Source organism: Elgaria multicarinata, chromosome 6 (assembly GCF_023053635.1).
Source record: "Elgaria multicarinata webbii isolate HBS135686 ecotype San Diego chromosome 6, rElgMul1.1.pri, whole genome shotgun sequence".
In the NCBI taxonomy this organism is placed as follows: Eukaryota; Metazoa; Chordata; class Lepidosauria; order Squamata; family Anguidae; genus Elgaria; species Elgaria multicarinata.
The window spans coordinates 117,331,789-117,359,028 of record NC_086176.1 but is presented as its reverse complement, the minus strand read 5'-3'; the positions used below and the strand labels follow the sequence as shown (position 1 = coordinate 117,359,028).

Here is a 27,240-nt window from a genome sequence, read left to right as displayed (position 1 = left end):
CACAGAGGAGGGTCAGGATCTCTTCTCCATCATCCCAGAGTGCAGGACACGGAATAACGGGCTGAAGTGACAGGAAGCCAGATTCCGGCTGGACATCAGGAAAAACTACCTGACTATTAGAGCAGTATGAAGATGGAACCAATTGCCTAGGGAGGTGGTGGGCTCTCCCACACTAGAGGCCTTCAAGAGGCAGCTGGACAACCATCTGTCAGGGATGCTTTAGGGTGGATTCCTGCATTGAGCAGGGGGTTGGACTTGATGGCCTTATAGGCCCCTTCCAACTCTACTATTCTATGATTCTATGATTCTAGGGTCATAGCGGGGAGGAAGGAGTGGGAAAGTCCCATTGCCCGGGCGGAGGGTAATCAACAGTTGCTAGATAGTCTTCTAGGAAATGACTACTCACTAGCCATCAACAGTCACTAGATAGTCTTCTAGGAAATGACTAGAATCTACCAATGAACCCCAATCTACCTTCTGCCACCACACTCTTACGCAGGTGGATGTGAAGGTAATATTAACAAGTGATAACGACAGCTTTGTATCCTAACCTGAGACCTTGATTAACTACATACTGAACGTGCTGCTGTGTCCGCTGAGGTAGCACCCAGTCCTGTAAATAGGTGACCAGCAGGGTAGCTTCACGATTTCTTACCGAAAGAAAATTGGGAGTGTTTTTGTGTGTGTGGTGCAATCTTTTGCCCCTTCTCTCTCCCACCCCCACCTTGGAAACCCCGCATTTTCCAGCCCGCTAATGTAGCATAGCGTTTCTTCTCTTAGCTTAGTGTATCCACTTAAGGAGCAGAGCAAAGCAGCCTTTCTTGTGAAGTAAAGGAGAAACAAATTGGAGCCGTCTGGTGCTTTGCCACACAGCCTAACGTAATCTTTGGTTCGCTTATGAGCTGGCTTTTCCCACCCCTCCGCGCTTTTCTTTTTTCCTTTCCTTTCCTTTCCTTTCCTTTTAAAGTTGTCAATGAGTTTGTGATTTGTGTCAGCAGAAAAATAAGAAGAAAGGCAAAATGTGGTGCAGCTCTCCAAGGAACAAACAACTTGTGTTATTGGTTAAGACCGTGGCCACATTAAAAAAGCATTCGCTGTGAAGAAACTTTTGAAAGGGTATCATCAGAGGGGGACCCGAACAGAGGGTGAGGTTAATCTCTTCCAAGGCTCAGCTACAAAAGTTGGAAGCCGGCAAAGGGCTTGTGTCCAAAAGAAATCAATTTCTAATTTGAAACAAAATCATTTTTGACTAACAGGAGTTCAGGACCCATTACTTTTGCTGTATAGTGTGCTGACATTTCAGCTCTTTCTGTGGCGCGCAATGAATTCTAATAGTCATCTCATAACGTTGCTACACCAATCAATTTAAGCGAGAGAAAGCCGTTACAATTCTGTGAAGTTTTCAGGGGCAATTTTCACTGATGGATTTCTTCTCTCCCCCCCCTTCCTTCCTTCCTTCCTTCCTTCCTTTTCCTTTCTTTTTTAAAAACCGTCATTATTTCTTTTTCACTCCCTCTCCTCCTTCCTTTAAATGCCACGTATTACAATTGATACCTCTCCCCATTGTTTTTAGGACTTTTCTCGGGGTTTCCCAAAGATTCAATGGCTTAGAATGGTTGACCCTGCCCCGTAGTTCTTGTATTCCTACCCACCCCTTTTTATAGCAATTTGGTGGGGGAAATTATAGGCTGAGAAATGCTGGCTTGACAGTCAAAGGAATGATTTGTAGTAATTAACAGATTGTCTCACACACACACATCCAACCCCCACCTCACTGGGGTATTGCCTATTGGATATTCTGGACTAAATGCAGAAGGCGTCGTGGTTGCACATAGGAACTTGTGCGAACGCCCTTCTGGCTCATTGGTCTCCTACAGGATCCTGCAACGCCATTTGGAATCAGCAGCTTGAGTCCTCGATCCTCCTTCCTATAATGTCTATGGCGATTGTACATTACGGACTACTTTAAACAGTTCCATGTGGGTGGGTGGCTGCACACTCCCGCATTTAAAAAAGAAATGCCAGTTTTGCAAGGGTTAATCTAAATAGTGAGTTCATTTTGCTTGGATGAGCAAAGAGCCCCCTGTGCTAGGATAATGCAGTGCTCTCTCCCTGAAACGGGGAATCGATTGTAAATAACAAAACTGGTCCAAATCCTTTACGTTTGTGAATGCTGTTTTCTTCTACATGTTTTGCAGCATGTTAAAGCAATGGTTCCCAAAGTGGGCAATACGCCCCCCTTGGGGGCGGTGGGATTGCATAGGGGGGCGCTAAGAGGCAAAGGGGCGACAGGAGGGCGCTTGAGGTGGTCTTTTCCGTACCAGGAGTTTTGCTTACAGAATCATAGAATAGCAGAGTTGGAAGGGGCCTACAAGGCCATCAAGTCCAACCCCCTGCTCAATGCAGGAATCCACCCTAAAGCATCCCTGACAGATGCTTGTCCAGCTGCCTCTTGAAGGCCTCTAGTGTGGGAGAGCCCACCACCTCCCTAGGTAACTGGTTCCATTGTCGTACTGCTCTAACAGTCAGGAAGTTTTTCCTGACGTCCAGCTGGAATCTGGCTTCCTGTAACTTGAGCCCGTTATTCCGCGTCCTGCACTCTGGGAGGATCAGAAGAAAATTTCTGATCGCTATCCTGCACTATGGAGAGTGGTTCAGAAGCTCCTGGCTGCATTTCCAGCATCATATTTGTTTATTTATTTATTTATTATTTATTTTTATTTATTAATTAATTACATTTCTATGGCACCCCGGCTGTGGAATGAGCTCCCTAAGGAGATTCGCTTGGCACCTACATTATATGAAGACCTTTTTATTCTCCCAGCATTTTAACAGTCTATAAATAAATTTTAACTTGGTGTTTTAAATTTGTAATTTTGCATTGCTGCTGTTTTTATCTGGTTGAGCTTTTATATTGTATTTTATATTATGGTTTTATACTGTTGTTTTATACTTTGAATGTTTTTAATTTTTGTGAACCGCCCAGAGAGCTCCGGCTATTGGGCGGTATAGAAATGTAATAAATAAATAAATAAATAAATAAATACTCAGGGCATGAGTTTTTCAGTCCTGGGCATCTCCAGGTAGGCTGGGAAAGACCCTTACCTGAAACCTTGGAGAGAGTCTACATGTCAGGTTGAGCTTCAGCCTTCCTCAACCTGGGGCGCTCCAGATGTGTTGGACTGTATCTCCCAGAATGCCCCAGCCAGCTGGCTGGGGCATTCTGGGAGTTGTAGTCCAACACATCTGGAGCGCCCCAGGTTGAGGAAGGCTGAGCTAGATGGACCAGTGGTCTGACTCCACGTAAGGCAGCTTCCTGTGTTCCAAACAGTGCTTGTAAAAGTTGAGCCATGGATGGTTGTTAAATTTTTAATGGTCCGTCATCTTTCTGTAGGTTTTGTATGAAGTGTTTCAACCATGCTCCATCACAGTGAAGCCCTTTGTATGGCTATGTGGCCTTGCAAAGGGAGGTTGGGGGGACAGAATGCAGAGTTTCGTCATCCCCGGTTTGCGTGATTTTGGTCATCCCTGGCTTATATGATTCTTTATCTGGAATAGAGCTGTGAGTGAGTTCCCGGATTGTGCCCGGGCAATTAACTCTTTCAGCTCACCCTTTTGAACATGGAAATACGTAGGAGTTCACAGGTTATTTAATCCTAGATAATCTCTGTTTAATTAAGCTTTTCAACCTAATGGCTTATCAACAGAGAACTAATGCTTTCTTAGAGAGGAAACAAGTATGCGTGCGCCTCGTTCGCAGAGAAAACCTGTATTTCCCAGACCCACTTCAGTTGAAAATAGATGTGTAAACCTTCTCATTTTATCAGTTCACATGTTTGCAATATATCCTGTATGAAGAGAGCCTGATTGTCACTGCCCTGTATTTATGGATTATACTCCTCACAAAAAGTGGCCTCTGATCCTCTACTCTCTATTCTTCCACCCGTGTTCCCAGGGGGTTGATTTCAGAATTAGTTTCTAATGTGCAGCTGTACAGCTAATATGTAGCTTTGGTGGCGCAAAAGGAATGAGTTTCCAGCCAAATGAAAATAGGTCGTTGATGGCTCTTTGTGTGCTTTTGAGAATCTCAAATTATCATGCATGTTTGAAATAGTACTGAGAGTTCTCAACTAGTTTCCCGAGAAAACTGGAAATCCAGGGGTGAAATTTGCAAGGATCGGTCCGAAGGTCACAAGGGAATGGTAACCTGTCACTTGCTGAAACCACAGTAGTGACACACGGTCTGCTGTGGGTGGTGCATTATGCAATTATGACTCCAGGCGGCCCTGAAAATATATATTCGGCTCCATATCTGTCAACAGTAACGACTCCGTTGGCTGCTGATTCGCCATATATAAAGTTCCCTGAAGAGCAGTGCGTCGTTTGGGCCTCATGTTCTAAAATAAGGCAAAATGAGGCAAGAAAGACTGTCCAAAACTTCCCAGCCTCTAACACCCGTCTTGATTGCCTTTCTTCTCTTTCTGCAGGGATGACTTCAGGCTCGCGGAAGGATGCGGCTACATCCCCCGGACTGACAGGCAGCAGGCGAGAGCTTGTAGCCACGGCCACCTCCCCAATCCGGCATGACACCTCGCGGTAAGAAGGCTGGTAATCTCCGGTTTAAGATTCCTCAGACGCAACTGTCACATTCACCCATGTGCAAGGGGAAACCAGCTGAGGCGCTCTGATATTTCATGTTTTGCTCAAGCTGGATAATATAAACTTAGAACTGACATATCCCGTGACATTTATAGTAAGCCTTAAATTGCTTGTTAGAATAAGAAATGCAGGAATATGCCAAGTTCTAATACTTTAATTTTTGCTTAGGTTCTGTGAGGGGGAAGCATTTTTAAGTTATAAGTCCTGACACATTTAATACATTTGTAAATAATTTCAGAAACTGTTCACTGTGGTTAGAATTCCCCACCCCACCCCTTCAAAGTCCACTTTTAAGTTTTTAATTCCTCCCAATATCATTGCCTTTACGCCCACCAAACTGCACCGCGTAGCTTCTTGGTGTGTTTCATTTCAGCCATCTTATACACATGTTATTTTGCTGTTTAATGAGAAGCAACAAAATCACATTAAGTCAGCGATTCTGTTAAGTCACCTTCAGAAACCTTAAATGGCAATATTGCTCTTGTGAAGAACTAAAGACGAATAAAACAACGTTGCTTTCGTTCTAGGCTAATAAGGTTAATAAGAGCAATTGCCTTCACTCTGATCTTCTCAATGCTGAGAATGTATTCTATGAAAAACCCACCACAGCTGGAAAACACCTCATAGTTTGGTACATGAAATGATGAGCTTAAAATGGTGGTGGTCGATACTGATGGCAGCAAACGTGGGCATTTCCAGTTTGGGACGGGGACCCCTGTTTCCAGGGCAGACGTAACGTGGCCTCTTTGCACATCTAGGACCAGGCTTAACAATGTCTCACCCCTCCTCCTTCCTGGGCATTTTGGGCATTCTGAGCGATGTGATGTATCCTGGGCATTCTGGTTGTAGCACGCTGTGATGTAGATAATGAGGATGAGGTGGCCCCTGCCTGGAGTATGGCTTGGGCTAGCACAGCCTCCTGTCATAGGCGAGCTCAGACGCTGTGCTAGATTTGAAACGGTTCTTTCAATTCAAGACCTGAGACCCTGGTTCCCAGGTACAATATTCCGAATATCGTCTTTGCCCTCCAAAGCTCTACCCATAGGTTGCTGAGCTGTGAATCGACCAAATGGCAACCAACGAGTGCAGGATCCTTCTGGGGTCTTGGGCATAAGAACATAAGGAGTATTTTACATTACTAGACAGTAATGCAAAAGGTCCACTCTGCACAGGCCATAACCAAGACGTTTCTTGGCTTCAAACTTCATAGCAGCCACTTTCTGGAAGGAAAAGCGTATACGGTCCTGACGTTACTCTTAGCATTTGTACAAGGGGCCATAGCTCAATGGGGCTGTGGGAAACCACATGTTTTGCACACAGAACACCCCAGGTTGTCACCCCCAGCAGCCAAAACCAGGAATGGGTAGTACTATATGGGGAAGAACCCTGTCTGAGACCCTTGACAGCCACTGCCATTGGTGACTCCACCACCACCACTTTGGAGGGTTCCCCCCCCCTTGAAGTTTATTGTACTTCAGCAATACTTGGGTCTCCCCCATGACTGCTGATACCTCCCTTTTGTGGGTAGATGGTGCCAATTTGGCTATATATATATTGATGGTTTTTAAATTTTTGTATACATTTTAATGTTCACTGTTTTTAACTTTTGTAAACCGCCCAGAGAGCTTTGGCTATGGGGCGGTATAGAAATGTAATCAATCAAATCAAATCAAATCAATCAATAAGGAGTGCCCTGCTGGATCAGACCGAGGGCCCGTCTAGTCCAGCACTCTGCTCACCCAGTGGCCAGTGTTTCTGCTCCCTCATCGGAAGAGGGGAAGCCCTGAGCTCCAGTCTGCTTTATACATGGTCTGGACAGTCCCCTTCCCCTTGAGTGTCAATCATCTGCTGGGCGCAGGGAGAGTCAGGGGGTGGAAGGCAGGGTGGGTGTTACTCAGATTCTGCTGCTCTCCCCACGAGAGGGGGGGGGGCTTTTGCTCCAGAGCTTGTCTTCCGGTGAAGAAGGCTGGGGCTGCCGAGGTCCTATCCCACCCCAGGACCCTTCCTATCTTCTCTGGGGACCTGGCCAGACTCCGATGCTTTTGACAACCCAACAGGCTGCCATTTTTTCTTTGTCCAAATTGCTGCCTTGTGTTTAAGTTTGTTTCAGACTTTTCTACATCTAATGGGAAACCAATATAACCGTCGAGCACCTGTACTTCCAGAACATTCTTCTCCCTTCCATTTCAGCGTGCTTTCTCTCTCTCCCCCCCCTCCCCACCCCACCCCGTGTTTCCCTCCTTCCTTCCTTCCCTCCCTCCTTTTGGTGCAGTGTGTTAGTATAATTGACCAGGTTAAAGAGCCATGTTTTGCTTTCCCTTACTCATGGGCTTCTCTAATTGAAAATGGTAAATGGACAAGTATTTCTGTGGGAGACCTAAACCCAATCCTATTCTTCATCAACGAAACCTGCTTGGGCAGCAGGTCAGTCTCAATTTATCACTGAATGGGTTATAAGCTTAGATTGCAGGTTTAACTAACTAAATTAATCAATATGGAGAATTATAGCTGCTGGTGTGCCACTAAAGTTAAAGATCTGTCAGCATGTTTGTTATAATCCACAGTTAACGGTTTAACCCTAATGGTTTGCTTTGCTTGGGACTGAAACTTGCTGAACAAAACCTGAGTCTTAACAGGAGGGCCGGGGGTGGGGGGTGGACGGGGACAGGGACAGGGAGGGGGAGAAACCAATTGAGTTTGCAGTATGTGTAATTACTCCTGGCTATTTAAACTTCTAGCAAGGAGAGTCAAGTCAGGTTTCATGCAAAGCATTGACTAGCATCCGTGGAACCAGCAGCCTTGGCTCTCGTGGGGCCTGATGCTTGTTGGGAAGGAAGGGGGGGTCAGGATACGGAGGCTGCCAGCAGTGCCTGGTTCCCCCCGCACAGAGGGGCGAAGCAACGCGTGTGAATCCTGGGCTGCCCAAGGCTGGGTGCTTGGTCTACCTCCCTTCTAGGAATTTCTCTCCTAATCCCAGTTGTGAAAGTGAAGGGGGGGTGGAAAGGGCGGATGCTGGACCAGTGGCTTCTGATGATTCAGATGCCGGTGGGGCGGTGAATCCGCTCCGGGTTTCAGTCAGAACCCTAAAAGAGCTATCCAAGGTGTTGGAGAACACCTTTAGAGTTCTGGCTGGTTCTGACTGAAACCTGGAGCGGATTCACCGCCCCACCGGCATCGGGATCACCAACTTTTACTGTGTTGGACCCCATGACTACCGGCAAACTGATGTCTCCTGAGTTTAACTCTAGATGTGTGGAGTCGCTCTTCCTATCCGTGGGAAGCTCTCCGCACTTGTTCAAGGCAGCACTCTTTTTCCCTTTTGTGGGGGGCGGGCTGACAGGGGATGATTAGTGCTGGTAAAGAAAGGGGCTTGGAGGAGCGAACGGGGAGAGGGAGAGTGGTCATTCTAAATCCTTCATCTTCTTGCCTTCCACCTGAAACTTTCCCCGATTTCCTCTCCTCTTCTGAGGCTGATTTGGAAGTGGAGACAGGCAGAAACTTGCTCTCTCTCTCTCTCTCTCTCTCTCTCTCTCTCTCTCTCTCTCTCTCTCTGTGTGTGTGTGTGTGTGTGTGTGTGTGTGTGTGTGTGTGTGAGAGAGAGAGAGAGAGAGAGAGAGAGAGAGAGAGAGAGAGGTCAGATCTGTGTGAACCTGGAGTAAATGTTGTGCCGGGCAGGGGAGGGTAGGAGAGACGTCCAACAGCCTTAGTCTCTCCTTACACCCTGATACCTCCAAAGCTGAGTTGAACCAGCCCCTGGTGCGGTGGTCCTATACGAGGGTTGAGGAAGCTCTTTCAGCCCCAGGGCCAAATTCTGGTGGTGCTGGGGCTGAAGACAAAGGGATTGGGACCCAAAATGCCAGCATATTTTAGCGAAAACCTGCATTTGACATAACTAAGCCGTAGGGGAGGAATTCCAACCTTTTCAAACTGGGGTGGGTGGGGAGGGAATACTGCACAAGAGCTGAGAAATCAGCACATGATCAGCATTGGGGGGTGGAGGGTGTGTGGTCTTCTGGGCCCCCCCAAAGGTCTGGATTTGACCTATCCCCAGCCAGGGTCTGAGAATCTCCACCCCTGGTTGCATGCAGAACAGGGCATGGGTGGGTGGGTGGGGGTTAGGGGACTTCTGTTCCTGGGTGGGTCACTTGCCACTCCTGCTTCAGCCATGGGCACACTGACTTTGCCTGTCATGTCAGGGAATGGAGAACAGAGGAGACGGCTGATGTCCTGGTTGGTCCAGTTTAGGTATTTTTCAGTAGCTGGGGATGTGAGGGCAAAAAGAGCCAGTTTTTGGGAAGCGGACACCCACACACCCACACCTGTGTCTTCCATTTCCTCTCTCTTCGTTACATATGAAATTGATCAACCGAGATCAGATGGAGCCAAGGGCTGGTGCTGGTAGGATTATTCCTGTAATTCGCTCTTCTTCTTCAACCCGATCGAAAGTTTATTTTTGCAGTTAACTTGGTGCACGTTGGAATGAAAAGCCACTGCAAATTCCTGTAGCGCGCATATTAAGTAATAACTCAAGACACACTCTCATTGAGAGAGTCACAACGGCAGCATCCTTTGGAGTTCTTAGAAAAACAAATTACATTGTGGAAATTTGTGTTTGGGGGCTGTTAGGAGAAATAGTGTGATTTGCCCTGCACATCTCCGATCAGGTAGATGTGCATTTGGGGACTTTTAAACAAATTAATATTTGATGTAATATGCAATGCCCAGAGCTGTATGTTGAATAGTCCACAGTGCCATATTATCATGCTGGATCTTTTGAACTAAATGCTTTGTAGTAAATAAAAATATGAATTAGCTGTGCCTAGAACTGCAACCGCTTTTGAGATTTCGGTGTCTTGGCTTTTGAGATTTCGGCTTTTGCAGCCGTCTTCTGTTCCATGGAAACTCCCCAAGAAATGCCTTTTCATGGGCTAAATTTTAGCATTAAGTGGGGAGGGGATCTAATTTCTAAACGTTTTAAGGAGAAAAGATTTGTGAGGGGGAAGATGGTGAATGAGGTTCTGAGCCTGGGAGGAGATAAGTTCTCCCCCACCTTTTCCCCAAGGAGAACTAACATCGTGAAAAGTCCAATATAGTTCCATATGTGAGTGATAAAAGCAGACATTGGCAAATTAATCTCTCTTATTCACTGTGTAGGTTGTTAATTGTTCTCTCTGCTTGCTGTCGATATAATGTGAAATTTTCATTCCCCCCATTCAAGATGGGGAAAAGTTGTGGCTGAAAATGTTAACATTTGCATTTTTATTTGTTGATTTATTTAAAGGACAGCCTCTCTTACAGCAATCCATCACTCAGTGACACCCCAAATATGAATAATGTATTGTAGACTTGCGGTTACAATGTGTAATAAGTGCCAGAGACAGTAGGAGAATGTTAACTATGTTGCAAATGTAATATTTATCGACTCGTAGTTTATTGCTTTGGAGGTTCAATAATACTGACCATAGGACATTAATACCGCTTATCCTGATTTTAGCCGGCAACCTCTGTATGCAGAAATAAGCCATCTATCTCACGCTCGCAAAATAAATACGAAATTTACAGCGCTGTGAAAACGGCACATTGTAGGTTGGTTATATTCTTTTAAAACTCTAAGCATGAATAGTGCCATCTTTGCCACCGTCTTCATTTGTGCCTGGATCCCGTTTCAACAAGGATGGTGCAAAATATGGCAGCCAGGTTGGTCACCGGTACATCTAGGGGGAACCATATTATACCAGCTTTAAAATCACTTCACTGGCTGCCAATTAGTTTCCAGACAAAGTATAAAGTGTTGGTTGTTACCTTTAAAGCCCTGCATGGTTTGGGTCCAAGTTACCTGCAGGATCACCTTCTCCCGTGCAATCCGCCCCACACACTCAGGTCCTCTGGGAAGAATTTACTCCAGTCAACAAAAACAAGGCTGACAACCATTACCCAGAGGACCTTTTCTTCTGCCGGTCCCAGTTTGTGGAATGGCTCGCCAGGAGAGATTCGTCAACTTAACAGGCTTCCAGGATTTAAGAAAGCCATAAAGACTGATCTCTTCCGGCAGGCCTACCCAGTTGAATTTTAAGATCCCTTTTAATAATGTGCTGCTTTTTAATAATGTATTAGTTTTATATGTTTTTAAACAATTATATGTTCCAGAGGGAGAGGCGGGTAATAAATAGATATTATGTTGTTGTTGTTGTAGTAATAATAATAATAATAATAATAATAATAATAATAATAATAATAATTCAAACTGTCTGTGCCTTTTTGACAGCCTTTTTGCTCGAGGGACTCTTGTGGAAGGGGATTCATTTGCCTTGACACACAGCTACAACACATTATAATTGGACTATATCAGCTGTGTCCAATGGCAAAACCCGTCGGGAAGTTCCCCGGAAGAACGTCTTGGTAGATGGTGCTGCAATGAAGGGTTGGCCTGCTAACTTGCCATGCACTGGCATGCCGTAGCAATACCTCTGTCATTGGGGATCTATATATTTCTACATTGGACGCCTTCATGTTGGGCTACTCAAAGGCTCCAAAAAGTTAGTGCTCTGAATGAGAAAAAGCTAACGATGCCTCCAGTTATTTTCCTAGTTTAATCAAGTTGCAAAACATGATGGCTGGGATCCTATGAACTATGCAACTAATTCCACGTATCCAGGGGGGGACTTAAGGCTTTTATCGATTAAGCACCAGTCCCCTGCCTCCATGTTGCATGTAAATCACTATTGAAAACAGATTGTGATATGGCAAAGGAGAAATCTGCTGTTCAAGTGGTGAGGGGCATAAAATAATCCCATTGGGCATGCTCAAGCATGAAGATCTGGGATGCAAGTTTGAATCCTGGCCTGTAGTTTTCCTGCCAGTGACTTACTGGGTCAACTAAACCAGCCCCTTGCCTCCATCTTCACCCAACAGTTTTCAACTGATGTCCCAGGAAACTGTGGGGTGGGTCTCCTCAATGAGATCATTTATTTATTTATTTATTTATTTATTTATTTATTTATTTTACTTACATACCACCCCCATAGCCAGAAGAGCAAACAGGAGTTTGACAGGGGGAGTGTAGGGGAAGAGGAGACCAAGGAAAGGGGAAGAAGAGAAGCCTCAAGAAAATCCAGGAGGCTGCCAATTCAAAGAGGCCGTGTGCTTGCCATGTGAACCGCCCAGAGAGCTTCGGCTATTGGGCAGTATAAAAATGTAATAAATAAATAAATAAATAAATAAATGTGCTCCTGAGTGCTGAGTGAAGAGGGTCGGTGTGGAGAGTTGCTGCAGGACCTGAAGTGTGTGTGGCCTGATTGCTGATTGTACTCTGTACTCAGCAATCAGTGGCCTGATTGCTGTTGATTGTTGTTGGCCTCCCAGTGACCTCATTCTGTTTCCTGACTTGGAGCTGAGCAGAAGCAGGGAAGAGCAGCTGGCCCAGCTCAAGTAGAAGTTAGAAAAGTAAGCCAGTTCCCAGAGAGGGAGCGAACAGGGGTTAGACAGGGGGAGTGTAGGGGAAGAGGAGACCAAGGAAAGGGGAAGAAGAGAACCCTCAAGGAAATCCAGGAGGCTGCCAATTCAAAGAGGCCGTGTGCTTGCCATGTGCTCCTGAGTGCTGAGTGAAGAGGGTCGGTGTGGAGAGTTGCTGCAGGACTTGAAGGGGGTGTGGCCTGATTGCTGATTGTACTCTGTACTCAGCAATCAGGGGCCTGATTGCTGTTGATTGTTGTTGGCCTCCCAGTGACCTCATTCTGTTACCTGACTTGGAGCTGAGCAGAAGCAGGGAAGAGCAGCTGGCCCAGCTCAAGTAGAAGCTAGAAAAGTAAGCCAGTTCCCAGAGAGCGAGCGAACAGAGAGCAACAGGAAGGCGAACAGGAAGAGCAAACAGGAGTTTGACAGGGGGAGTGTAGGGGAAGAGGAGACCAAGGGGGAGGCCTCTAAGAAAAGAAAAAAGAGGGGGGGGGAAACAAAGAAAAACATAAAGAGAAACCCACCCACCCCACAAAAATAATAATAATAATAAAAAAATCTTATTTTCCCTTAAGACATACTCATACAGTTGTGTACCTTCAGAAAAGACAGGACAAAGCAAAGGCAATTCCACCCTAATAATAATATAATCAGAAAGGAGAAAACAAAGCAGAAATAGACAGTATGGATGGAAAGGAGCCCCTAGAGGTGGTGACCTGCAAAGGGTGTGCAATGTTCGTGTTTCTGCCTGAGCTCAACATGGCGTATACCTGCAACAAGTGCAAGCTGGTGGCACTTTTGGAAGAAAAAGTGAGAGGACTTGAGCGGCGAGTGTCCACCCTCCAAGGAATAAGAGAAGTCGAGGAGTTCTTAGACCGAACGGTGGAACTGCAACAGCAACAAGAAGCACATGAGATTGAAGAACAACAGCCAGCTGAAGCAGAAGTGGAGTATGCTGAGGGGAGGAAAGCCAATGAAGAGGAAACTCTCTGGAAAAGAGTGACAGTCAGGAGCAGAAGAACTAGAAGGCATTCTGCACCGGTGGAACCATTAGAGTTAAGCAACTGCTTTCAGCTTCTGGAGGATGAGTCTGAAGGACAGTTTGCAGAGGAAGAAGTGCAGCAGACACCGTGCAACAATGAACAAGAGGCAGAAGGTAGGTCAACCAAGAAAAGAGAAGAGTAGTCGTTGTGGGAGACTCCCTGCTGTGTGGGATTGAAACCCAAGTATGTCGTGAAGACCCATGGACTCGCCAGATGTGCTGTCTCCCTGGATCACAGATTAGAGATGTGACTGAAGGGTTACCGAAGCTCATAAAGTCCACAGACACATACCCCTTTCTTCTCATCCATGTGGGAACAAATGATGTCGCCAAGCAGAGCTACGAAGAAATCATTTCAGACTTTGAAGCTCTGGGAAGGAAACTGAAGAACTTTGGGGCCCAGGTAGTTTTCTCATCCATCCTCCCGGTTCTTGGAAGAGGATTACAAAGGGAAAGAAAAATACTCCGGATGAACGACTGGCTATGAAGGTGGTGCCGACGTGAGAGTTTTGGATTCTGTGACCACGGGCTACGCTACTTGGAACATGGACTGCTGGCAAGGGATGGGTTGCACCTCACAAGGGCTGGAAAGAATGTGTTCGGCCACAGCATGAAGAACTTGATTAGGAGGGCTTTAAACTGAATCTTACGGGGGCGGGAGACGTAAACCTCGAGGCAACAAGGGATGAAGGCCAAGGCACCACAGTACAGAGAACAGCTCCAATAGTGCCCCAAAATAGTGTCCGCAACAATGTAGGAACAAAGCCAGACTATAAAACACATGGTCTTCGTTGTCTATATACTAATGCCCAGTGCATGGGAAACAAACAGAACGAACTTGAACTCTTATTACATGAAGGCAAATACGACTTGATAGGTATAACTGAAACTTGGTGGGATGACTCCCATAACTGGAATATAGCAATTGAAGGATATAACTTGTTCAAAAAGAACAGAAGAAATAGAAAGGGAGGTGGAGTTGCACTATATGTTAAAAATACCTATCCCTGCACAGAAATACAGGCAGATCAGACTGGGAGCCCCATCGAGTGCATCTGGATTAAAATAAATGGGGCAAGGAATAAAAAGAACATGATAATCGGAGTCTACTACCGACCACCCAATCAAGGAGAAGACGAGGACGAAACTTTTGAGAAACAAATTGCCAGTGTTTCAAGGAAGTGTGATGTAGTAGTGATGGGGGACTTCCAATTACCCTGATATCTGTTGGGAGACAAATACTGCCAAAAGTGGCCCTTCCAAGAAATTCCTGACATGTGTGGGTGATAACCTTCTCCCACAGAAAGTGGAAGAAGGAACTAGAGGATCGGCAATCCTTGACTTGATATTGACTAATAGGGATGACTTAGTGGATAAAGTGGCAGTTACGGGAACTCTGGGGGAAAGTGACCACGTCATACTTGAATTCTTGATTATGAAGGAGACAAAAGTTGAGTGTAGCCATACACGTACTCTGGATTTTAGGAAAGCTGATTTTAATAAACTCAGAACTATGATAAGTAAGGTCCCATGGCAAATGAGCCTAATGAGAAAAGGAGTGCAGGATGGGTGGGAGTATTTAAAAAAGGAAATTTTAAAGGCACAGTTACAAACAATTCTAACAAGGAGAAAAGATAGAAGACAACAGAGGAAACCAATGTGGCTCCACAAAAAGCTTAGAGATGACCTGAAAACAAAATGGGATACATATAGGAAGTGGAAGGAAGGCCAGGCTACAAAAGAAGAGTACAGACAAGTGGCGCAGAAGTGCCGAAATGGCGTCAGGAAGGCTAAAGCTGTGAATGAGCTGAGATTAGCGAGAGATGCTAAAAGCAATAAAAAGGCTTTCTTCAGATATGTGAGTAGTAAAAGACAGAGGAAGGAAATGGTGGTTCAACTGCTTAATGAGAATGGCAAATTGATAACAGATGACAAAGAAAAGGCTGAAGTGCTCAATTCCTACTTTGCCTCAGTCTTCTCCCGAAAGCAGGTCTATGACTCCCCTGGAAAAAGTGAAGCAGAAGTTGAGGGGGCAGGATTGCAGTTTGAGATTGATAAACAAATGGTCAAAGAACACCTAATTTCCTTGAATGAGTTCAAATCTCCAGGGCCTGATGAACTGCATCCTAGAGTAATGAAGGAGCTAGCAGAAGAACTCTCAGAACCTTTGTCTATTATCTTTGCAAAATCATGGAAGACGGGTGAGGTGCCGGATGACTGGAGGAGGGCTAACGTTGTCCCTATCTTCAAAAAGGTCAAAAAGGAGGAACCTGGGAACTACAGACCAGTCAGTCTGACATCCATCCCTGGGAAAATTCTGGAGCAGATTATAAAGAAGTCAATCTGTAAACACCTTGAAATCAATGCGGTGATCACTAGAAGCCAACATGGATTTGTCAAGAACAAGTCCTGTCAGACAAATTTGATCTCATTTTTTGATAAGGTAACCTCCCTTGTGGACTGTGGGAATGCTGTGGACATCATATATCTTGACTTCAGCAAAGCTTTTGACAAAGTGCCCCATGATATTCTGATTAACAAACTAGCTAAAAGTGGGCTAGATGGAACAACTATTAGGTGGATTCACAGTAGGCTACAGAATCAGTACAGAATACAGTACTTATCAATGGAACCTTCTCAAACTAGGGAGAGGCAACGAGTGGGGTACCGCAGGGCTCAGTCCTGGGCCCAGTGCTCTTCAACATTTTTATTAATGATTTGGACAAGGAGGTGCAGGGAACGCTGATCATATTTGCAGATGACACCAAATTGGGTGGGATAGCTAATACCCTGGAAGACAGAAAGAAACTTCAAAGTGATCTTGATAGGCTGTTGTGCTGGGCTGAAAACAACAGGATGAAATTTAATAGGGATAAATGCCAAGTTCTACATTTAGGGAATAGAAACCAAATGCACAGTTACAAGATGGGGGATACTTGGCTCAGCAATACTACAAACGAGAAGGATCTTGGAATTGTTGTAGATCGTAAGCTGAATATGAGCCAACAGTGCGATATGGCTGCAAGAAAGGCAAATGCTATTTTGGGCTGCATTAATAGAAGTATAGCTTCCAAATCACGTGAGGTACTGGTTCCTCTCTTTTTGGCCCCGGTTAGGCCTCATCTAGAGTATTGCGTCCAGTTCTGAGCTCCCCAATTCAAGAAGGACGCAGACAAGCTGGAGCGTGTTCAGAGGAGGGTGACCAGGATGATCAGGGGTCTGGAAACAAAGCCCTATGAAGAGAGACTGAAAGAACTGGGCATGTTTAGCCTGGAGAAGAGAAGATTGAGGGGAGTCATGATAGCACTCTTCAAATCCTTAAAAGGTTGTCACACAGAGGAGGGCCAGGATCTCTTTTCGATTCTCCCAGAGTGCAGGACACGGAATAACGGGCTCAAGTTAAAGGCAGTCAGATTCCAGCTGGACATCAGGAAAAACTTCCTGACTGTTAGAGCAGTACGACAATGGAACCAGTTACCTAGGGAGGTTGTGGGCTCTCCCGCACTAGAGGCCTTCAAGAGGCAGCTGGACAACCATCTGTCAGGGATGCTTTAGGGTGGATTCCTGCATTGATCAGGGGGTTGGACTCGATGGCCTTGTAGGCCCCTTCCAATTCTGCTATTCTATGATTCTATTAACTCTCTGGGCGGTTTACAGAAATTCTAAAATTGAGATAATAAAAACGAGTATACAAAATTTAAAATTCTAAAACACAGAACATACACACATAAAGCATTAAAAACCGTTAAAAACCTAAACATGTAGGTGATTAAGATGTGCTGCCATATGCCTGGGCAAAGAGGAAAGGCTTAACCTGGCGCTGGAAAGATAGCAGCGTTGGCGCCAGGCGTGCCTCGTCAGGGAGATCGTTCTATGGTCTGGGGGCCACCACCGAAAAGGCCCTGTCCCTCGTTGCCACACTCCGAGCCTCTCTCAGAGTAGGTACCCGGAGGAGGACCTTAGATGTTGAACGTAGTGACCGGGTATATTCACGTCGGGAGAGGCGTTCCGTCAGATATTGTGGTCCCAAGCCGTGTAAGGCTTTATAGGTCAAAACCAGCACCTTGAATTGGGCTTGGAATGGCAGACGAGCTTCCCTCAAAGACAGCTTCTCCTGCAGTTACGTCCTTCCATCACTGGAGAGTGTTGGATGCAGTCTAAATAAATACATTCATTCACTCTGCTAAGCGATGCGATGGGCAAGGTGAAGAATGGTCTGGAACGGCAAGTGCCCAGTGTGAATGGATTTCTCGGTGGAGAAGACGCCGCAGGTTCCTCAGCCAATGTGTGGCAGACAAGTCGATGTAGAAAAGAGGTCCCTGGATGGAGGAGGAGAGAGAGAGTGTGAAAATTCCTGCCTGAACAGTGTCTCTCTGGTCTCCAAGGCAGAAGTCTCCACAACATCTGCAAGCAACTTGTTCTTCTGTTGCTAAGCTGCTGTTACGCTTAGGACATCCTTTGAATGTTTACCCTGAATCTCTCTCCACAGTTCAAAACCATTGCTCTTTGTTCCATTTTCAGTGGGTAGGTTGATGTTTTCCCCTCTTCTTTCCAAGATCAGCTTAAATATTTGATTTTTAGTCAGCTTTTTTCCTTTGAATTCTTCGCCTTTCATTGTCTCCATCTGACTGTAAAAATGTCTCATTATTTATTTACCGTATTTATATACTGTTTTTCCTATAGCTCAAAGCAATTAACAATTCCACGTAAAACGTACCAAATAAATATAAAGCCACAACATCCATCAGGCCCAGTGAACAACAATGTTTTATTGAAAATTAGGTAAAACAAGAGAACAATGATCAGAGCAACTAGAGTTCTACACGTCGGAGGCCTCTCTCAGTAGGAATGACTTTTAGATTCCCCAGTCTTACATGGATGACGTTTCATGCAAAGTTTCACAACATCAGATGGCATGGAGTCAGCACCTGTACCTTGAGTTAACCATGCTCACCATTAATTAAAAGCTAACAGGAAATACCTACGACTGAACCTGGGACCATCTGCGTGAAAAGCAGGTAGTCTTCTACTGAGCTACAGCCCTTCCTAAGATACACCAGGCTTAGTCAGTTTATGACCCTGTAGATAATAACCATCTCCTTGTATAGACTCTGGAAGCTGAAAGGTAACCAGTACAAGAGAGAGAGAGAGAGACTTCTGATGTAATGTGTTCCCTAGAGCTGATCAAAACACAGCAGCCATATTTTGTACCAGATGAACCTTCTGAAGCTGCACATAATCCTTGAAATTCTGAAGGCATCAACCTTCATGGGGTACAGGGTACAGGGTTCATAGGGTACAGGGTTTCCACATCCCTGTACCCTAGGCAGAGATGTAGCTAGTTTGTCAAATTGCTGCCTTATCCTCCAGGAGCAAAGCTTGGGCCATTGAGTTCTCCCAGTCTCATGCAAATCATCAATTGGATCCAGAATACTCATTCCTCCAGCAGAAGGATACTACTAGCAGGGCAGAACTTCTTCATCCTCTCATTCCCCTGCACTCTCCAGATCCAGAGGAGATTTTGAGGGTGCATGATAGAGAGGATATAGAGGTCCATTTCCAGGCACCACAATTCAAGAAGGATGCAGATAAGCTGGAGCGTGTTCTGAGGAAGGCAACGAAGATGATCAGGGGTCTAGAAACAAAGCCCTATGAGGAGAGACTGAAAGGACTGGGCATGTCTAGCCTGGAGAAGAGAAGACTGAGGGGAGACATGAGAGCACTCTTCAAATACTTGAAGGGTTGTCACACAGAGGAGGGCCAGGATCTCTTCTCGATCTTCCCAGAGTGCAGGACACGGAATAACGGGCTCAAGTTACAGGAATCCAGATTCAAGTAGGACATCAGGAAAAACTTCCTGACTGCTAGAGTAGTACAACAATGGAACCAATGACCTAGGGAGGTCGTGGGCTCTCCCACACTGGAGGCCTTCAAGAGGCAGCTGGACAGCCATCTGTCAGGGATACTTTAAGGTGGATTCCTGTATTGAGCAGGAGGTTGGATATGATGGCCTTATAGGCTCCTTCTAACTTTGCTATTCTTTGATTCTAAGTCCCGTTCCACAAAAACTATCCTGATGGCAGAATGAGGGTTCTGGTTCTAAGTCTATGTCTTTGGGCAGCATGGTCATCGTGGCTCTATAAAACTTGAACCATCAGTGTCTTGTGGAGGGTGGCCCTATTCTGAAATGGTTTCTCCATATTGAGTCTGATTAATTTAACATTCCCGAGGGGAGGTTGGGTCTCCAGTTCTGCCATTAATGTCACTTCGTCACAGTCTGCCTCCATGTGTAAAGGGAGCAGCCAGTTTATGCTCACCAGCTAGTTCCCAGTCTTGCCCCTATATGGGAGCATATAAATCAAGAGTGGGGTGGATTGCAGAGAGAGGGACCCCAGGGGAAACAAAGCTTAGAAGTTGTTGGGGCATGGGTTCCTGGTAAGAGGGGGAGGAGGTGTTTCCAAGCATAAGCTTCCCTGAAAAGGCTTGTCTTAAAGTGTCTGAATACCTGATGCTAAGGTGTGACCACCCTTGGCAAGAGATATTCCCTGATCTCTTTAGATCAACAAAGTGTTGCTTCCAGCAGTGCTGCCTTTTGTTGCCAAATGATACTTTAAAGCTCCTTTGGGCCAATCAGAAATGCTGATAAACCCACAGCTAGCATGGGAAATGAAGGCCTGCTCTTGGAAACAGCAACGCCGATAAAGAAAGGCCTTTTTTTTAATTAATTAACAATACACTAATACAATACTACAATAATCACAACAACACAAAAGCAAAAAGAAAAAACATAATACATAAATTGAATAACCTTATAACATTTCTAATTTAATACTTTTACATCATTGCATAACATAAAGTGCACCCCACCCCCACCCCGGGATCTATTCTTGTTTCCAAAATCTCATTGATTCTTCTGGAGGTGGTTTTCCACTCCCCTTAGATAATGCATATTCTAGGAACTGATTCCATGTTCCCTCAAAATCATTCATTTTTGTTATCCCTCTTCTTACTTTTATATTACGTGTCAATTTATCATTTATAGCAATATCCCAAATCTCTTTATACCTGTCCTCAACATGATAATCTCCTTGCACCTTCCAGTTCCTAGATATGATCAACCTTGCTGCTGTCAACAAATTCGTTATCAATTCTTTTGTTTCTTTATTACATTTTAAATCTCCATATAATGATCTCCATATAAAAATCCTTAAATAAATAATTAAATAAAATAGCAATGCCACTGTAGGTGTCTCTTCAATCTCCATTCCCACTATATCATTTATCTCTTTAAACACCATTTTCCACAGTTTTTGAACAAATACACATTTCCACCACATATGTAAATACGTTCCTTTTTCTTTACATCCTCTCCAGCAATTTGCTGAATGCAGCTTATTTTATTTAATCTCACTGGGGTTAGATACCACCTCCATAAAATCTTGTAATAGTTCTCTTTTATCCTCACTGACATACTTCTCAACACTCTTTCTCTCTATATTCCCTCCCAACTCTGTTGCCCTATTTGTATCTTCAAGTCCGTTTCCCACACCCATCTTACCCATGTTTTCTGACTCCCCCTTCCCAACCAATATTCTGTATATTTCACTCGTTAAACCTTTTATCATTTTATTTTCTCCCTTCTCACTTTCTCTTTTTAAAATCATCTCCTCAAGTTTCGTTAATTCTCTACACTCTCCATTATCCTTTAACCATTTCTTCGTCCATTGCGCTAATAAAGAAAGGCCTTTATAATGGGATCTAAAATTCCTAGAGTGGGCAACCGCCATGAAAACCCAGTTTCCATTTTTTAAGCCGATAGTAAGAAGATGGCGCAATGTTTCGTGCGGGCAGTGAAGGCTCTTGAAAGGGGAGGGTGCAGCAGAGGCCTTTTATGTCTAAGACAGCAAGATCTTTGGGTGAAGTGCTGGCCGTGACCAGTTTGACTGTGGCACACCGGATTGTGTCCATTGCTGAGATCATGAAATCCTGCCAGAAACGCCCCGACTCCCAGTGCAAATGGATTAATGTTAATTAGCAACTGTCGGCTGTAATTGTCGCCCTCATTAAAATACAGAATTATGTATTTCTTAGTTATAAATAACCTTTCTAATTGTACTTGATGTATGCCAGTTTAATCAAATAGTACACTTGCTTGCAGGCAGATATTTGCATTAATCTAGCATTGGATCTTTGAGTCTTTTTGATCATCTCTTTTCCAGACTTCACTGGTGTGTGGTTTGGAAGGGGGTGGGAATCTCTCTCTCTCTCTCTCTCTCTCTCTCTTTTCCCAGCTACTTGTCCTTTAAACATGGTGGGTTGGTGGTGTGTGTATTTTTTTTTGTATTCTGCTCCGTGACTTTTGATAGGATTTTATATTAAAATGAGTGACTGTGTCTTCGGGGATTGTTGAGTGCAACTGAAACCTTGTCAGTTTTTGAAGTAGTTTGGCAAGGCTTCCGTCACTCAGTGGCTTGACAATAAGTTGATTACGGTTTTGAAACTAAGAATAAGCCAAGGAAAATAAAGCGCAAATCACTTTAAGAGAGCAGGCTTAACCCCTTTTAGAGCTGCTTCTTGAAAGAGCTGCATTGTTCAATGTTGAGCTTGGGAGCTTCTCAATTGCCAATTTCACCAGGTGTGAATTATGTCCACTCCTGTAGTAGGCCAAAGGTAAAAATCAATCAAATGCAAAAAAAATCCTCAGATTTTGTAAGGCGGCTGGAAAAAGCCCAGGAGTCTCATCACTGAGGTGTCCAGGATACATTGTATGCTAGCTCATTGAGTTGGGGGAGCAGTCGTCCCAAAAGTATTATTGGAGAGTAGGAAGATGAGTAACTACTTGGAAAGAACACGGTTGGTGCATTATAGAGATGGTGAGAAAGAGTAAGCCGAAGTCTGGTCCATTTCTCTGTTTTTTTTTACTGTGATGGTTTGTTGTACGCAGGAAGTGGACCAGGGCTGAAACAAAGATCTCAAACAATGAGGTGGACCCATTGCTAGGAGACATGTTGCAGTACTTCCTAGGCTTGCTTCCAGTACGCCTAGGAAGTCCTGCAATATTAAAAAAAAGCATATTGAAAAATAATTAAAGAATGAATGAGTTCTCTCTTCCTATTAGTTGTACTGATTTGATAGCATTGGAAAGTAACTAGGGACATGTTACAGGGAAACACACCCACCCCCATTTTTCACAGGCCTTTTTGCTTTCTCGGCACTCATCCTTGGTGGCCCTTAAACACCTGGGCCTAATCTACACCAAACAGGATATTGCACTATGATAGCAGGATATAAAAGGCAGGAGCCACACCAAGCAGGATATAGCGGTATGAAAAAGTGTTATATGGTGCGTGTCAGTGGGGCCCAACAGTTGTCAATGCACTTCATTACTGCTATAAAGCAGTAGTGTAGCTCCTGCCTTCTATATACCACTTTCGTAGTGCAATATCCTGCTTGGTGTAGATTAGGCCTTTATGTCCCTTTCCTGAGTTTGTCCCTCTCCGTCTGTCTTTACGTGCCCAGAGGCACTCTGATCACATAGAATCATAGAATAGCAGAGTTGGAAGGGGCCTACAAGGCCATTGAGTCCAACCCCCAGCTCAATGCAGGAATCCACCCGAAAGCATCCCTGGCAGATGGTTGTCCAGCTGCCTCTTGAAGGCCTCTAGTGTGGGAGAGCCCACAACCTCCCTAGGTAACTGGTTCCATTGTTGTACTGCTCTAACAGTCAGGAAGTTTTTCCTGATGTCCAGCTGGAATCTGGCTTCCTTTAACTTGAGCCTGTTATTCCGTGTCCTGCACTCTGGGAGGGTCGAGAAGAGATCCTGGCCCTCCTCTGTGTGACAACCTTTTAAGTATTTGAAGAGTGCTCACATGTCTCCCCTCAATCTTCTCTTCTCCAGGCTCAACATGCCCAGTTCTTTCAGTCTCTCTTCATAGGGCTTTGTTTCCAGACCCCTGATCATCCTGGTTTCCCTCCTCTGAACACGCTCCAGCTTGCCTGCATCCTTCTTGAATTGGGGAGCCCAGAACTGGACGCAATACTCTAGATGAGGCCTAACCAGGGCCGAATAGAGAGGAACCAGTATCTCACGTGATTTGGAAGCTATACTTCTATTAATGCAGCCCAAAATAGCATTGGCCTTTCTTGCAGCCATATCGCACTGTTGGCTCATATTCAGCTTGCGATCTACAACAATTCCAAGATCCTTCTCATTTGTAGTATCACTGAGCCAAGTATCCCCCATCTTGTAACTGTGCCTTTGGTTTCTACTTCCTAAATGTAGAACTTGGCGTTTATCCCTATTAAATTTCCTTCTGTTGTTTTCAGCCCAGCACTCCAGCCTATCAAGATCACTTTGAAGTTTCTTTCTGTCTTCCAGGGTATTAGCTATCCCACCCAATTTGGTGTCATCTGCAAATATGATAAGCGTTCCCTGCACCTCCTCGTCCAAATTATTAATAAAAATGTTGAAGAGCACTGGGCCCAGGACTGAGCCCTGCGGTACCCCACTCGTTGCCTCTCCCTAGTTTGAGAACGTTCCATTGATAAGTACTCTTTGAGTCCGATTCTGTAGCCAACTGTGAATCCACCTAATAGTTGTTCCATCTAGCCTACTTTTAGCTACTTTGTTAATCAGAATATCATGGGGCACTTTGTCAAAAGCTTTGCTGAAGTCAAGATATATGACGTCCACAGCATTCCCACAGTCCACGAGGGAGGTCACCCGATCAAAAAATGAGATCAAATTAGTCTGACAGGACTTGTTCCTGACAAATCCATGTTAAACATGACTTTAATGCTTTAATAATGTTTTAATGCTGAGATCTACTAAGAATATATAATGTATTAATTATGAACTGTATATTGTTTTAGAATTTTAAATCATAAATTTTAAGTATTTGTTTGTTTTTAATAATATGTGATTTTTTTGAAATGGTCTGTAGACTTATTCAATAAAGGTATTCATTCATTCATACTAAGAACCTCATCTGGGCTGGGCTCTAGCTCTGGTTAAGCCAGGGGGTGTTGAGAAAAAAAAGTGCATGAAACATGTTGTTTGAGGATATGCAGATAGGGTATTGCTCCATATCCAAACTAGGGATGTCCTTCGCTGGGAAATCCAGTTCTTTTTCTTTTTTGGCTTGTATTGTGTCTGCAAGCTGAGCTGCAGGTTGTTTCCCAAACTTTAGGAACGTTTCTGCACATTTTGGGAGAAGGCCCTGCAATTTGCACACATTTCTGAGCAATCTGTGCGAATTCTGCCATAAGTTGTGTGATTTGCACAAATTCGTCTGTAATTTGTGCAGATTTTTCAGAAATCTGGGCAGATTGCAGAGCCTCCTCCCCCACCGCTCCCAAATTGTGGAAAATTCCAGGAAAATCCATGAACTGACATGACTCATTGCAGTTCGAGTCAGGCGCCGTAATGGAAAACAAACCGAGGTCCAAGGGCCCTAGCCTAGGAAAATGCGTCGAGCTCCACCCTCCAAATGGATTCCTCCAACATCTCTAATCCAAACATCACTTCCTTAGATTACGTATTATATGTGTAATTTGATAGTTGTAGAATTTACACGTTCCCATCCCTTCCTGGAAGGATATGCATTGCCATGCAAAACTCAATTGTATTTGGTTCTTCCTGCACCAATGCAAATGTGATACAGAAACGTCGTTGCATTCAACAATCATGGCATTATTATTATTATTATTATTATTATTATTATTATTATTATTATTATTTTATATAGCACCATCAATGTACATGGTGCTGTACAGAGTAGAACAGTAAATAGCAAGACCCTGCCGCATAGGCTTACATTCTAATAAAATCATAATGAAACAATAAGGAGGGGAAGAGAATGCAAACAGGCACAGGGTAGGGTAAACAGGCACTGGGTAGGGTAAAACTAACAGTATAAATGGCATTGAACAACACATCCATTTCCTGTAGGGATGGACAGGCTCACCTGGGCCCGGAGTGGCGGACGCTCACGGCCTACCTTTACAGTCATACTGGGACCGTAAGGTAGGATGAAATGCCACCTCATTCTGGCTCTCCATCCTCAAGGTGTCGGTCTCAAGAGGGATTCCAGTCCTCATAGAAATCACCAGGAGAGAGGGGAAGCTGGCATGAAAAGCCACTCTTGTCCACCCAAGGGAGCAGAAGTTGTTGCTCTCTAGCTCCAGGGAGTTCACACTATCTCTTTCGTGTCACACATAGCGTAGAGAAGGGAAAAGGTGTGTCTCTGTGTTGCATTTTGACATGGAAACGATGGCGAAGTGTGATGTCTGCTGTGAGATTGAATGCTTCCGATTCAGTGTTGCATCCTCACAGCGTTCTGTAGCGCTGTTTGTTATCACCGGCGAGGTGATGTTTGCCCTGTCCTGGATGGGGTTGCACTCTCCCTAAAGGATTGGGTCTGTAGTCTGCGGGTGCTCTTGGATCCAGAACTGTCACTTGAGGCACAGGTGAACTCAGTGGCAAAGAGCACCTTTTATCAGCTTAGGCTGATATACCAACTGCGCCCTTATCTGGCTGGAGACAGTCTAGCTACAGTTATCCATGCTCTGATAACCTCTTGTTTGGATTACTGCAATGTGTTATACATGGGGCTGCCTTTGAAAACGGTCCGGAAACTTCAGCTGGTACAAAACAGGGCAGCACGGTTACTAACAGGGACTGGCCGGCGAGACCACATCATGCCAGTCCTTTTCCAGCTTCATGGGCTGCCAGTCCAGGTCCGGGCCCGATTCAAAGTGCTCGTATGAACATTTAAAGCCCTAAACGGCTTGGGGCCAGGCTATCTGAAGGAACGCCTCCGCCCATATGTGCCTGCCCAGACCCTAAGGTCATCCTCAGGGGTCCTTCTCCGCGAGCCCTGCCAAAGGAAGTGAGGCAGGTGGCTACCAAGAGGAGGGCCTTCTCTGCTGCGGCACCCCGGCTGTGGAATGAGCTCCCTAAGGAGGTTCGCTTGGCACCTACATTATATGCTTTTAGATGCCAGGTGAAGACCTTTTTATTCTCCCAGCATTTTAACAGTCTATAAGTAAATTTTAACTTGGTGTTTTAAATTTGTAATTTTGTATTGCTGATGTTTTTATCTGATTGAGCTTTGATATTATATTTTATATTATGGTTTTATACTGTTGTTTTATACTTTGAATGTTTTTAATTTTTGTGAACCGCCCAGAGAGCTCCGGCTATTGGGCGGTATAGAAATGAAATGAAATGAAATGAAATAAATAAATAACAACCCAACTAAGATTACCTCATGTATTTTATGAGGTGGTTGTTGTTGTTTTTTTATTTTATGTGCTTGCTTATTTAATACAAAATATTGTGTAAGCCTGTTCGGTTAATCTATTTTTTTTTTTTATCAAAGGTCAGAAAAGGAAGAGGTTGAAAGTTGGCTACTTCAGTGGATTTGGAATGGATTTTATTCTTTAGACAAATGTGATAACTTTATTCAAACCCATGTTGTCGGTTTCTGTTATTTCTGCTTGATGCTGAATTATTTGTTTCCCTTATCTCAGTACTTTGCTTCGATTCTATCCAGAAACTTGGCAAAATTTTAATGCATACATGCCTGGAATAGTTAGCAAGAGTAACTTGTTAAGTTATGGGTGTGTGTGAGTGTGTGTGTGTATGCGTTTATGTGTAAAATTATTTTTCTTTGCAGGGTCAATGGATAGAAACACCAACCTCCAAAATCCCCTTATTTCCTTTGGGGCGTTCTTAAAAGTTTTTTTTTTTTTTAAGACGAGATTTTCAAACCCTCTAATGCTATTGTACTTTTTAACTTTCATTTTTGCTTCGTCTGCATCGAATCATCTTTTACTACTTAAGACGAAAATTGGGTTTATTGAAACATTTCAATTTTGATTATTTTTTTAATAAAGATGTCGCCATCTAACTTAATGAAATCACTGGATGAAATGAGTAAAAAGTTTGAAGAATGTAATAAGCTCGAAGCCCTGCAGATTTTATTAAATGCATAGCAGACAGAATGCGGGCACATTTCAGCGGTGTGTTTTCTTCCCCCTTATGTGCTGTCTTGGATCAATAGGGTGTGAAAAACATGCCTTG

At 44.4% G+C, this 27,240-nt stretch overlaps 1 protein-coding gene across 2 annotated transcripts in view; it reads left to right on the top strand.

Annotated features, from left to right (window-relative positions):
- KIAA1328 (KIAA1328 ortholog) overlaps window positions 1–27,240 on the top strand; it is a 266,686-nt gene that overhangs the window by 217,886 nt on the left and 21,560 nt on the right. For both annotated transcript variants that reach the window (XM_063128321.1, XM_063128320.1), the window contains one exon: window positions 4,488–4,596. In XM_063128321.1, the coding sequence (XP_062984391.1) occupies window positions 4,488–4,596 (109 nt within the window). The remainder of the gene's footprint in view (window positions 1–4,487; window positions 4,597–27,240) is intronic.